This window comes from Geotrypetes seraphini, chromosome 11 (assembly GCF_902459505.1).
Source record: "Geotrypetes seraphini chromosome 11, aGeoSer1.1, whole genome shotgun sequence".
In the NCBI taxonomy this organism is placed as follows: Eukaryota; Metazoa; Chordata; class Amphibia; order Gymnophiona; family Dermophiidae; genus Geotrypetes; species Geotrypetes seraphini.
This window is the reverse complement of record NC_047094.1, coordinates 125,076,204-125,090,740: the sequence shown is the minus strand read 5'-3', so window position 1 is coordinate 125,090,740 and position 14,537 is coordinate 125,076,204. Positions and strand designations below refer to the sequence as shown.

General features: G+C 46.6%; 1 protein-coding gene across 3 annotated transcripts in view; it reads left to right on the top strand.

Moving 5' to 3' along the window:
* The window catches only part of U2AF1L4 (U2 small nuclear RNA auxiliary factor 1 like 4), a 49,617-nt gene that overhangs the window by 10,498 nt on the left and 24,582 nt on the right, over window positions 1-14,537 (top strand). For 2 of the 3 annotated variants that reach the window (XM_033914522.1, XM_033914520.1), the window contains exons 3-4: window positions 2,240-2,306; window positions 2,624-2,679. In XM_033914522.1, coding sequence (XP_033770413.1) covers window positions 2,240-2,306; window positions 2,624-2,679 — 123 coding nt within the window. The remainder of the gene's footprint in view (window positions 1-2,239; window positions 2,307-2,623; window positions 2,680-14,537) is intronic. The other variant, XM_033914521.1, reaches the window with a different exon arrangement.

The following is a 14,537-nucleotide window of genomic DNA, read 5'->3' as shown; positions in this document are numbered from 1 at the left end:
TTCGCAGATTTTGGAGTTCTTAAAAAAACCCACAACAACATGGTGGCCCGCCAGATGTGGTTCCTTGGATGAAGGAGCACATGTGTCCTCTTTAGCAGGCCTGGCTCTCGCTTAGCCATGAAGCTGCCATAGACTTTGGAGGCTTTGCTCTCAGTTGCTCTGCCAGGGCGTTCCATTGCACAGTGCCTCTTGGATGGTGGTAACCATGGATGCCAGCCTTCAGGGCTGGTAGGGCTTGCTGCCCCTGTCGTCTCCATCAGGACAACTGGACTCCATTACAGAGGAAGTGGTCCATCATTCAGCTGGTGCTCCGGGTCATTCGTCTTGCCCTTAAAGACTTGCTGAGGTCTCTGGAGGGACTGGCGGAATCCCGCCTTCTTTTCCTTTAGATCAGGGATGTCCAACTTTTTGGCTTCCCTGGGCCACATTGGCCAAAATAAATGTTTCTGGGGCCGCACAAACATGCAAACGCTACAACAAGACAGAGGAGGGAGCTGGCAAGACGGTAAACACCCAGGGGCAGCAGAGGAAAACACTGCATCGCCCTTGACTGGGGCTGCACAAAATACTTCACGGGGCCGCAGGTTGGACACCCCTGCTTTAAATGGAACGTCATCTCCCGACACTGAACGGTTGCGCATGTGGCCGGAGTGGATTATATTCAAGTGGACTTTGTCAGACTCTAGACACCAGAGAGTAGACCCTGTCACCTCAGATGCTTTGGGCAGCCCCGCATCAACTTGATGACCATGGTCTGAAAAAAAAAAAAAAAGATCGCCATGCTTCAGCCACATATTTGAGCCCAGAAGTGAGGAGCTCGAGTACAGCTGTGGCCTCTAGACGTTCTTTATTATGTTTTTCTGCCTGGGCTGAGGTCCTTCGGTGGCTTGAGAGTCATCCAAGCCACATCCTTCTAGTGGCTCCAGACTGGCCTCAAAGACTGTGGTGCACGGCTCTTGATGTGTTTGTGGGTTTGGCATGATTTGCGCCTGAGTGTTGTGACTAGAGAGCTGCACGGGAATGGGGACGACGGGAATCTCGCGGGCATCCCGCGGGTTCCCCCTTCGGGTCGCGGGGATCCCGTGGGGACGCCACCTAGGGTCGCGGTGATCCCGTGGGGACGCCTCTGAGGGTCGCGGGGTTCCTGCGGGGCTGGATGTACTAAGTCATGCGGCTTTTCTCCCTACCTGCTCTGCTTGCAGCACAGAGCCGAACGGAAGTCTTCCCGACATCGGGAAGACTTCCGTTCGGCTCTGTGCTGCAGGGCAGGTAAGGAGAAGGAGAGTAGCCTCGCGGCTCGAGTGGCTACCAAGGGAGGGGGGAGTTCCGCCCCGGTGCAGCACAGCCGGCCAGGTCCCCTTACTTTTGTGGCGCTTCCCCGACCGACCAACAACAGCCCCGGTCCGACAAACCTCCCTACCCTTAACCGCGAATCTAAATTACCTTCTTACAGCAGCTGGTTGGATACCCCTGGTCTAGAATGTCTCACCTATTGCACTGGAAAAGGAGATTATGTACTTACCCCTGGTAAGCTCTTTTCCAGTAGATAGATGAGATATTCTAGACACCCGCCCTGTCCTTGCTGTGCCTGCTTGCATATTTCAGAGTTCAGGTCAGATGTCTTGTCTCCCTATGCTTCTCCTATCTGTTTTGTGGAGACCGGTCAGCTCTTAGGGGCTAGGGAGAGTTTTGTGAATATGTTCTCCATGTTATGTGAGTAGTTCCTGAGCTTCTTTGAAGCCTATGTTGACGTTTAATAGTACTGTTTAATAGTACTGTTTATTTGTTTTGAGCAGAACACTTGTTTAGCCTGTCATTGCAGGTGCCTCTCTATGCTTGGGTTTCAGACTGATGGAAGGAGTTAAGCTAGCCTGTCATTGCAGGTGCCTCTCTATGCTTGGGTTTCAGACTGATGGAAGGAGCTAAGCTAGCCTGTGATGTACCCTAGAGGCGGAGTGAAAAACTTATAATTCTCTTCTGCAGCCCATGCAGGTAAAGAGAAATAACCCTATGATCTAGAATGTCTCGCCTATCTACTGGAAAAGAGCTTACCAGCGTAAGTACATAATCTTAAATTTGAAAAAAATTACTGGTAGTAAAATCCACAGACCATTATTAAGGTAGACCTGGGAAAAGCCACTGCTTATCCCCGAGTTACTGACTGGGACATCTTTAATTTGTGGCATGCTTTTGTTCCTGTTTCCTGATCATTCCCTCACCAATATTTCTTTTCTTTTAGACCATTGTATTGCTGAATCTGTACCAGAATCCTCAAAACACAGCGCATACTGCAGATGGTTCTCACAGTAAGTATTTGAAGGATCATCCCTCTTAACCCAGTGTTGCTTGTGAGAGGGAGATTACAGGGAGGAAGCGTGCTGTGATATTCCAATATTCTAACTGAGAAGGCTTCTGTTCCTTACTGCTACTTTTTGGCTGAAATTAGTAATGGTGAGGCATCCCAATCCTCTTTCCCACATTGCACATGTCACAGTATGCGAAATTGGGTTTTCTTGATACAAGAAGTGAATCTTGTGATGCTGATGTATTGTATTTTTGCAGTGGAGAGATGGAATTTTTGTCATGGGTTGAGCTTTATCTGTATTTGTCTTTGCCCCCTCTGTCCTAGGCCATGTCAGTGACGTGGAGGTGCAGGAACATTATGACAACTTCTTTGAGGTGAGAAGAAAAACATTAATCATTCCTGTGTGCTGGAGAAGAGGTAGCAGGTAGGATGAGGAGGAGAAGTGCCTTTGGGCCTTCTGCTTGAAAAACACTGTCATACTTTTAAGCACTATTATATTAATGCAGGTGGGAAGAATTAAATTAGCTGATTAACTTTCAAACATTAAATATATGGAAGTCTTTTGTAACATTGTTGGGATTTTGCACCCAAGTTGCATCCAAAAAATGCGAAAAAAAAAATTCTAAGAGTAATGGTGAATGAAAGTACTTTTATTTATTTTGTATCTGTGCAAGTGCTAGAAGACAAAATTTGGGATTTCACTTCCCTCAATATACACCTTTTTCTCAATTATAAGGTTCCCCCCTTATATAATGAGCTTTCTGTTCCGTCCCTTCCGGATTCAGTATGCTAGGTGTTAAATCCCTTCCCGCAATCCAGGAGTTGCAGAAATCCAAACACTTTTCTGAGCATGTGCTCCTCCTACCTTAGAGAGAGAATTAGAGCCTCCTACAGTTTCGATTTCTGCAAGCAGTCTGTGCAGAAGTCTTCTGCGCTGCTCTGCATCTTTTTCGTTTATTTTTTTCGCTTACAGTTCATCTTTTTTGGTGGCTTCAGTGCCGTGAGATCCTTTTGCAGTGGTCCTCTGTCGGAGGAATTAGCGCAGTCCCATGGAGCCGGACTGCTGCTTCACAAAGAAACTTTGTTGGACCTGTGGAGCCAGCCTGCTGTGTGCTACCCTTCTTGGATTCAGGGTCCTTTGCCCTGGTAGCTTGCTTGCCCTCTGACCTTATCAAGGGTTTAAGCGCAAGCTGTATGCATCCTGAGTAAATGTTTCTCCAGGTTTAAGGGCACAGGCTTGGTTTCCCACTCTCAGTCACATGGAGTGATTTCATGGAGCAGAGGGTTACAGTCAGAGCCGGACTGACTGGCAGTCCAAAGAACTTCAAGTTTGGTCATTTGGAGCAGTTTCTGAGACAGAAAAATCCTTTCCTCCATTCAGCTTCAGTTTCAACAGAGCTGACAGGCAGGCACTGCAAAGACTGTGAATATATCTCCATTATTTCTTATGGGAGCTTCGGAGGTGGTCCGTGGAATGTGGTAGAACTCATTTTTATAGAGTTTCTAAGGGTAGAGTTTAGATCTCCCACCTCCCCAAACCCAAAATTCTATTTATTTATTTTTGGAATTTCTTTATTTTTGCTGTTTTTGGAGTGAATTCGCTGGTGGTGGCCCTCTTGTATTTTTATTGATCTTTTTTTTCCAAAGTTTTATGTTTGCCCCAAAACCCCAAAATTTTGTTAAAAATTGGGATAGAATCCTCAACCCCTAATCTGTCAAATGTGTGCATTGATTGTGCCAGATTGGTGCCAGATCAGTGACAATGTACTGCATGCTGCAGTGTGCTGGGGGAAGGGTCAGGATCGTCGGACTTCGCCTCCTCCAGGGCTGGGGAGTCGGTCTGGGTCTGTGGTTTCAGAAAAGTATTACCCAGAGGCCGTTCTGGAGTCTGGTGTCAAACACCTGCTTTCCAAGTCGGTGGACTCGTTTGGTGTAGTGCGGGTGCCTCAGCAGGGCCACAGAAGTATGAATTTTACCCGGACTTTATTGGCTTCAGACCCAGCTTGTTTGATGCAGCTGACGGGCACTTTGGTTTCTTCTAAGCCGGTTGCGCCAGTGACAGAGATCTCTATTCAGGAGCCCACTCGTCCGGCTATGACAGAGCTCAACTGCATTAGTTGCCATATGGATTTAATGCTTCTTCTGTCTCCTGACATTGTTTCTATTTTGGATCCTGCTGCAGCCCATGCCTTGACAAGTCAGCATGCTCGCCCTGAGAGTCCAGATTTGGGTAAAGACTCCTCTTTCTGCAGAATGTTTAAGAATATTTTTTTCCATCATTTTATTGCTGATGTTCTGAAAGAGCTCAAATTGGAATCTCTACCTTCCACATCACAGTGTTTGACCATGGACTGTTTTAATGTGCTGTCCTTTTTTTCCATCCCATCCACAGCTTCTTGGTCTGGTTACGGGACAGTGGAATACTCCAGAAGCTCCTTCTAGCTCTCTAAAGCTATGTCTAAGCTTTATCAGCTGGCTCCTGTTTTTCAGCACTTTTTTGAAGGACCTGTGGTAGATTCCGCTGTGACGCAGGTTACTAGGCGCACAGCCCATGCTAGCGATGGAGGAGTAGTGCTTGTGGACTTTATATTGAAAAAGCCTGTTGAAGTGGCTTCTCAATCTGTATACTTCGGAGGAAAAGCGGGAAAGGGGAGATATGATAGAGATGTTTAAATGCCTACATAATGTAAATGTGCATGAGTCTGGTCTTTCATTTGAAAGGAAACTCTGCAATAAGAGGGCATAGGATGAAGTTAAGAGGAAATACTTTTTTACAGAAAATGTGATAGATGCATGGTACAGTCTCCCGGAAGAGGTGGCACTTGGAAAACATAGAGCCAAGTAAGGATCACGATCATATTAAGTAATGCGACTCTTCCCATTAAGGACAAGAGAAAGGCATGCCACAGATGCAGTTTAGCTGTCAAAGAACGCAACAACGGCTCCACATTTAAGGAATATAAAGTAGCAAGATCAGAAGAAATGAGCACACCTAGATATTTAAAGGCTGCTGGGGCCCACTGCAAAGGAAAAGTTTCCCCCATTGATGATGGAGGACTGGATGAGAAGGCATGGCAACTGATTTGTCCAAATTAATAGAGCCCCAAATAGAACCCATATTCAGCAATGAGATCTAATGCCACTGCTAGAGAATGGGCCGGATTCATAAGAATAAGCATTAAATCGTCAGCAAAAGCCAAAGTTTTTAAGTTCCTGACCCACCATACTCAACCCACTGACCGTGTCAGAATGCCACAGAGTGCACAACGGTTCCAAGGTAAGAATAAAAAGCAAGGGGGAGAGAAGGCAGCACTGACATGTACCACGTCTAATAGAAAATGTGTCTGAAAGTACCCCATTAACCAAAAGAGCGGCCATCGGATTGGCATAAAGAGCGCGTATCGCAGCCAGATAAAACCCCGAGATACCAATGTGCTCCAGCGTGTGAAATAAATAAGACCACGACAAACAAGGTCGAAATATCAGCAGACTGAGTATAAGCAAGGGCCAACAAGATCTTGTGAACATTTAACACCGACTGTCGCCCCAGGACAAAACCCACCTGATCCCTGTGGATCAAGTTGGGGATATAAAGAAGCAGTCTGACTGCAAGAATGGGCGAGAGAAGTTTAAGGTCCACATTGATCAAAGAGATGGGAAGATACAACCCCAAGGAATCAGTCGATTTGCCAGGTTTTGGTATTAAAGCTATGGAGGCATGGTTAGCAAAACGTGGAAAAGCACCCTTATGCACAACGGTATTATAATAAGCAAGCAAGAGACCACAAATTTGAATCTCTAGAATATGGTAAAATTCCCCTGAAAACCCATCCAGGCTGGGAGCAGTGCCAGCTTTACTTGCTTTAATCGCCCTCTGACGCTCCACTGCCTGCCAAGGTCCATTCAAATGACAGATGTCGGCCTCTTGCAAGCGCGGCATCCCCCCAAGGAGGCCAGATAATCATTGACCAGATCCACCGGGGAGGCAGGTGTATCCTCGTATTGAGAAGCGAAATGATCATGCAAAATCTTAGCTATATCGTCTGTTCGGGAGACCACCCCCCCCCCCCCCCCAGGAATACACATGACCAAAATAGGCTGCCTACCCACATGGGCATCCACCAGTTTAGCAATCAATTTTCCCGGTTTATTCCCATAACGCTGAAAGTGATACTTACGAAAGGTAGACCACTGTTGATTACGAGAGTGAAGCAAAGAGTTTAACGCTGCCTGCGCAGGTAATACTGTTCCCATGTGGCAACCAATGGGTGAGCCACATGCGCCTGCTTAGCCACCTGCAATTCCCTTTCCAATGTGACTATGGCTTTATTTATCCTCCGAAGTCTAGCAGAAATAAAAGCGAAAACATGACCCCGTAAAATAGATTTGACAGTCTCCCAGAACAGAAGTGGGTCATTCTGGTGCTGCGCATTGTGCTGGACAAAGTCCTCCCACTGTTCCAACAAAAATTTTTGGAACTCAGGGTCCTGACTCAAATACGCGGGGAAGTGCCAGGAGTTGGAACGGGCATAACTGGCATCCAAACAAATATCTCGGGCTGCAGTGACTTGAGAAAACAAGGAAGAAGATAGAAGGACATAGTCGATACACGACCAGGATCCATGGGCTTGAGACAAATGGGTATAGTCTCTTACCTCAGGATGAAGAAGCCACCAGGGGTCTACTAGGTCAAGTGTTGAACAGAAATTTTGGAGCAAAAGATCCTTTGGACCCAAAGGTGTCTGCGGGCACGAGGATTTATCTAAGTCGGGATCCATGACCAAATTTACATCCCCCAACAATAGTAGAGGGTCATTAGGGTATTTTGAGCGAAGCGCGATTAACCTTTGAAAAATAGAGAATTCCACAGAGTTAGGCCTATAGGCCGCTAACAAAAGATATCGCAAGTCCCCCAGCAGTAGTGCCCAGCAGCAACTTTGTCTAAGACCTGTACACTAAGAGGAGAAGACTTTCGGACCAGTACTGCAACCCCACCATGCCGACCAGTAGGGGAGGAAAAACATACCTCACCCACCCATGATCTCTTTAACTTGAGGTGCTCCTCATCGGTTAGCCTGGTCTCCCGGAGACACGCAAGGTCTGCTTTAGTTCTCTGCAGCACCGTTAAGATCTTCCGCTTTATGGGAGATGAAGTGGTGAGGATGTTTGAGGAGTATGGTGGGTCTGGAATATCTGGATGTGAAGCAATGATATGAACACCCCTGATGCAGCGATTTGATGCGAAACGGAGGGTTCCCCGTTGGGACTGCCTGGCCTGGATTTGGAGGCCATTAGCAGCTAAGTTATTTTTTCTTGCTTTTGCTATGGATGTTATGAGCTGGACTATACTGCCTTTTATTACATTCACCCACTGACTTTCATCTGTATTAGGCGTGCTGTTTGATACCACCTGGCAGGCTACTTTAGTTGCCTTGTTTTCTTGGACTATTTTTCAGCATTTACACACAAACAGCTTTTGTAGGAGTGGAATTTTTTTGGCCAGATGAAGCTGAACTGAGGCCTTTTTCCCTTTCTCTTTGGGGAGTGTGAATGTTGTAAGTAAGGCCTTGTAGTGTTGCTGGGTGTGTATATCGTTTGTCCGTGTGGGGCTTGTTTTTGAGTGAATAAGGGATATATTCGAGCCCTAAACCTTGAGTATTTATTTCCAGATGTAATACCCCCCATGTTCCATGATACCAGCCTAAACAAAGTGTCCAACATTGGTCATGAAAGTGAACTAAGAGACAAGTAAAGGAGAACAAACCCTGGGAGCCCAGCCTCCCCCAGAGAAAAATAGTGGCAAGATACCCATAGTACACAATACACCGGCCAATGACACAAAAAAATGAAAGTAAAAACTCTCACAAACAAATAAGCAAGCACTAAATAAGGACTTTGGATCCCCCTTCTCCCCACCATACTGTTGACCCCAACAGACACAGCACTCAGCCCCCACCCCCTCCCTACCCCCAGATCCCCTTCCCTCACCAACATCAACACCCTCTGGTGCCCCAACCCACACCCCAATTATCAAAATACACACCAGAAAAGCAGAGTACTGCAGCAAGAGCCAGCCACTTGACAGTCTCCATGTCCAGCACAAACCAGCAGATATTATATAAATAGAGGAGCATCCCAGCGAAGGCCGACAGGTCTAAAAACAGAGTGTCAGATCAAGTGAGCCATAAAGTCCTGCACTGCCTTAACAGTTTCAAAATACTTCCATACTCCATTCGAGTGAATTATGAGGATCGCCGGATACACAAACATAAACTGGACCTTTTTTCCTGCCAATTCAGCACTGGTCCTGGAGCGCAACAGAGTAGTCTTTGAAAGATCCAGATTGGCATGTCTTCATATTTGAGATTATCCCTCCGAAGCCAGTATTGCCTCAGAATCTCCAACTTGTGTAAGTAATTGTGGATTTCTGCTACCACAGCACCGGGCCTCTGGCACTCCGTCACCAAGTGCCCCACCCAATGAACACGTTCAAGTCACAGGGAGCCCATGCCCGCTGGTAAAGGAAACTCCGCAGCAAGCTACTCCTTGAATACAGTGCCCAGCTGCCGATCTGATAGGGTCTCCGGAACTCCAGTAAACCAGAGATTGTCCCTCCTGGACCTGTTTTCGAGGTCCTCCAGTTTTCCTTCGCTCTCCTCCAGACGCTTCGCCAGGCTGGTAAGCTGAGTACCCATGGCCTGCGCAGAGTCATCGCTCACGGAGACTCACGTCTCCAATTCCGTAGTGCGGGTTATCGTTTCCCCCAGCAAAGTTTCAAAATGTAGGATTTGGCTGGATAGTTTTTCCATTTGCGGCACTAGAGCCGTCGTGATGGCTGAGGTGAGCTGCTTCAATTGGCTATCAGAGAATTCTGCTGTGTGTGAGGTCACTGCCTCCGCCATTTTATCGTCTGCAGGCTGTGGCTTGTCTTTATTGCGTTTGGCCGTTCTGCTGGTCATAGCTCGATTTGGACACAAACTGGTCTATACACAGTCCAAGACAGCAGGAATCCGCTAAGTGCCGGCAAACAGCAAAAAACGTAAGTTAAAAGGGTTTGGGATGAGCGAGGGCCCGGGAGCTACAGATTTTGCGTTTGCACTCCTCACTGCATCACGTGACCACCCTTCCTGTAACCCAGGGGTAGGGAACGCCGGTCCTTGAGAGCCGTATTCCAGTTGGGTTTTCAGGATTTCCCCAATGAATATGCATGAGATCTATTTGCATGCACTGCTTTCAATGCATATTCATTGGGGGAAATCCTGAAAACAAGTTCCTGGTATGTGGTTCTCATCTGTCTTCAGTGGGATAGAAAACTCACTTCCTCTTCATTGCAGTCTTCTCAGTCAGGGTCCAGTGCACATGGAGAACTCAGCACTATGGTTCTATGGCATGGTTCTTGAGTAATCAACCTTGTTGACATGCAGTTATTCAGATGTGGTCACCTCAATGCTTTTGAAGTCCAAGAAACCCTCTGCTATGGCTTCTTCCTCCAAGGCCTAGAAGGCTTTCAAACAGTGGTGTATTAAGGACCAAGTGGAGCCTGAGCGAGCTCCCATTTCAGTGGTCCTGGCTTTTCTTCAGGCAGGCTTAGATAAGGATTTGGCAGTGACCTCCCTTAACATTCAGATTGCCACCCTTTCGTGCTTCCAGACACGCAGGGGTTCTAGTTCACTTCATGCTGATCTTGATGTGACCAGGTTTCTGAGATGGGCGTTTCACTTGTGACCTACTTTGCATCATCCTTTTCCTGCGTGGAATCTTACCATTGTTCTGCAAGGCCTTGTGCAAGCCCCATTCCAGCCACTGAAAGATGCTTCTCTTCTGGATATGTTGATCAAGACTTTCCGATTGCCATTGTTTTGGCATATTTCGGAGCTTCAAGCTCTTTTGTGTAGTGAACCCTTTCTCTGAATTACGGATGCAGAAGTAGTTCTCCGTACTATACATTTCTTTCTACTGAAGGTGGCATCTGCTTTTCCTTGTCAGCCAGGAAGTTCGTTTGCCTGCATTTCATTCCACAGGCTTGGAGAGAAAGAAAAAGATTTTATGCAAATTGGACATCAAGAGAGTCTTTCTCCATTTTTTTTTTAGAGGACTAATGATTTTTGGCTAAATAAATATTTGATCCCTCTTCATCCTGACTATCCTGTCTCGGCGTGCTAGGACAGTATCTAAGACCTCAATCGCCCATTGGATTTGTTTGGCCATTTCCCTTATGGCCCACTCGGCGAGAAGAATTGCGGCTTTGTGGGCGGAGTCTCGCACAATTCATCCACATGAAATTTGCAGGACGCCTACTTGGTCCTCTCTTCATACCTTTACCAGTTGGAGGTGGTGGCTTGCTATGATGCTGCTTTTGGGACCTCAGTGTTGCGGCAGGCTCTTCTGTCCCTCCCTAGATGCTGTTATTGCTTTGGTACGTCACCTAGCATACTGAATCCGGAAGGGACATAACAAAATGGAAGATTAGGTTTTCATTTTCAGTAATCTTCTTTCTTTTAGTCCCTGGAGGATTCAGTATGGCCTGCCCTCTCAGCATAAGAAGAACACATCAGGCCCTGGGATGTCCAGCAAATAATTTTCCCCATGTTCTTATCTGCTTAACCAGCTTCAAAGTTAAAGAAGAAATCTTTCACGCCACAAGGAAAATGCATGAATGTAGCTGGTTTTTTTTAAAAAAAAAAAAAGGTTTGGACAAGTTCCTAGATGACAAGTTCATAGTCTGCTGTTGAGATAGACATTGGAGAAGCCACTTCTTCCCCTGGATCGGTGCTGGGCTTTTGCCAGGTATTTGTGACTTGGATTGGCCTCCGTGAAGATGGGATATTGGGCTAGATGGACCTGGTCTGATCCAGTAAGGCTGCTCTTATGTTCTTATAAATGGAAAACAATGCGTGTAGACATTTATCAAGACTTAGTGGCGGCCACTTTGAGAAAAAGAAGGGACATGCAAGTAGTGACAATATTTGAGGAAGGAGGGCCATAGATATCGATGGTTCTACCCCTTTGCTTTGGTGATGACAATAGGGGGAGTTACTAAGAAAGGATGCAGATGGAGGCATGGACTGCATTGGCCACAGTAAAAGAAGAAAACCTCCTTGAAGAAGCTTCTAGAATAACAGGCGAACGGGTCAGAAGATGCAGGTGGAGAGTAAAGAGGGGATCGAAAGACTGTCATCAGAGAGTGGGAAAAAACACTGGTTTGCCATCATGAACTTTCTAAAAAATAGAATAATGTTACCAGTTGATACAAGTATAAGTAATGGCGTCTCCAAGTAATACCCTGTTTCCACAGTCAATTACGAATTTTAAAAACGCAGTTATTTGCTAATGTATTTTTCTAGGAACTGATCTTTGCGATTGTTCTTTTGATGGGCACTTTATGTGAAATTCTGATGACTATATGTTAATGTTTGTTTGATTTTATTATCTTACTGAATTATGTATGTAATGATATTTATTTATTTATTTCAATTTGTGTCCCGTTCTCCCAGAAGCTCAGAATGGGTTACAAGTAGACATTCACAATCATTTGAAAACAGACTAGTCATGACAACAAATCGCTTACAGTAGACAAAAACGGAGCTTATTATTCTAGAGACCAGACTGGTCATAGCGAAGAGTACTAGGAGAAGTATATTGAGGAGGCTGTTTTAATGGCCCGATTGGCGGAAGAGGAAGGTTTTTACTGCCCTGCGGAAGGTCATTAGTGAATCTAGCGACCTGATCTGTGTGGGTAGTCAGTTCTATAAGTACATAAGTACATAAGTAGTCGCCTCCGCCGGGGCAGACCAGAGGTCCATCCAGCCCAGCGGTCCGCTCACGCGGCGGCCCATCAGGCATATTGCCTGGTCAGCGGTCCCTGACTAATTTTATTGCCTACCTCTACAGTTATCTCTAAACCTTCCACTGCTCTTATCTGTACCCCTCAATCCCTTTGTCTTCCAGGAACCTATCCAGGTCTTCCTTGAAACCCTGTACTGTGCTATTTCCTATCACGGCCTCCGGAAGGGTGTTCCATGTGTCCACCACCCTCTGTGTGAAAAAGTACTTCCTTGCGTTTGTTTTAAACCTGTCCCCCTTCAATTTCATCGAGTGACCCCTTGTTCTTGTGGTTTCTTTCAAATTGAAAAATCTGTCTTTGTCAACCTTTTCGATGCCCCTCAGGATCTTGAAGGTCTCTATCATATCTCCTCTGAGTCTCCGCTTTTCCAGGGAGAACAACCCCAGCTTCTTCAGTCTGTCAGTGTATGTAAGGTTTTCCATACCCTTAATCAGTTTAGTTGCTCTTCTCTGGACTCCCTCAAGCATTGCCATGTCCTTTTTGAGGTACGGTGACCAGTACTGTACACAGTATTCCAGATGCGGGCGCACCATAGCCCGGTACAGTGGCAGGATGACTTCCTTCGTTCTGGTCGAGATACCCTTCTTAATGATACCTAACATTTGGTTTGCTTTCCTCGAGGCTGTGGCGCATTGTGCCGACGCCTTCAATGTCGTGTCTACCATCACTCCCAAGTCTCTTTCCAGATTACTGACCCCTAGCATTGATCCCCCCATTTTGTAAGTGAACATCGGGTTCCTTCTCCCTATATGCATGACCTTGCATTTCCCTACATTGAAGCTCATTTGCCACTTTTTCGCCCATTCTTCCAATGTCGTAAGATCCCTTTGGAGATTCTCGCAGTCAACCGTGGTTTCAACCTTGCTGAATAGTTTGGTGTCATCTGCAAATTTGATGACCTCGCATTTTGTTCCCTCCTCCAGGTCGTCAATGAATATGTTAAACAGGAGCGGTCCCAGCACCGATCCTTGAGGAACCCCGCTCGTGACCCCTTGCCAGTCCGAGTAATGGCCCTTTACACCAACCCTCTGCTTCCTGTCTGCCAGCCAGTTTTTGATCCATCGGTGGACCTCCCCGTGCACCCCATGGTTCCATAGCTTCCTGAGCAACCGCTCATGTGGTACCTTATCGAAGGCTTTCTGGAAGTCTAGGTAAATTATGTCTATGGGTTCTCCTTTGTCCACCTGGTTGTTTACCCCCTCAAAGAAGTACAACAAGTTTGTGAGGCACGACCTACCCTTGCAGAACCCATGCTGGCTCGACCTTAGCTGTCCATTTTTTTCGATATGGTCACAGATGCTGTCCTTAATCAGTGCCTCCATCATCTTTCCCGGGACCGATGTGAGGCTTACCGGCCTATAGTTTCCCGGGTCGCCCCTCGAACCCTTCTTGAAGATGGGCGTGACATTAGCTATTTTCCAGTCCTCCGGGATCTCTCCAGTTTTTAGGGATAGGTTGCATATTTGCTGAAGTGTCTCTGCTATTTCATTCCTTAATTCCTTGAGCACCCTTGGGTGAATGCTATCCGGACCTGGCGACTTGTCGCTCTTTAGCTTGTCTATCTGCCTGAGGACATCCTCCTGGCTCACCTCTAATTTGACCAGCTTGTTATCTTGATCTCCATTTTCTATTTCCTCTGGTTCCGGAATGTTGGATGTGTCCTCCCTCGTGAAGACCGACGTAAAGAAGTCATTTAACTTGTCAGCTATTTCTTTTTCCTCCCTCACTACTCCCTTTCTATCCCCATCATCCAAGGGCCCCACTTCCTCCCTCGCTGGTTGCTTCCCCTTTACGTACCTGAAGAATGATTTGAAATTTTTTGCCTCTCCCGCTAGTCTCTCTTCATATTCCCTCTTTGCTCTCCTAACCACTCGGTGGCACTCCTTCTGGCTTTCCTTGTGTTCCTTTTGGTTGGCCTGCGTTTGATCCTGTTTCCATTTTTTGAACGATGCTTTCTTGTTACTGATCGCCTTTTTTACAGCTGCCGTTATCCATGCTGGGTTCTTTATTCGATTTTTCTTGCACTCTTTTCTGAACCTGGGGACGTACAGGTTCTGTGCTTCGTGCACCGTACGCTTGAGCAGGGTCCAGGCGCTTTCTACGGACTCTACCTTCCTTGTGCTGCCGTTGAGTTTCTTCCCCACCATTTTCCTCATTGCATCATAATTCCCTTTTCTGAAGTTGAGCGCTGTTGTTGTGGTTCTTTTCACCCTGGATGATCCCAGTTCTAGTCTGCACTGGATCATGTTGTGATCGCTGTTTCCCAGTGGGTCTAATACCGCTACTTCCTTTGCAGGTCCCCCCAGTCCACTGAAGATTAGATCAAGAGTAGCTTCTCCTCGTGTAGGTTCCATGACCAGCTGTTCCAGGAAGCAGTCCCTCGTGGCT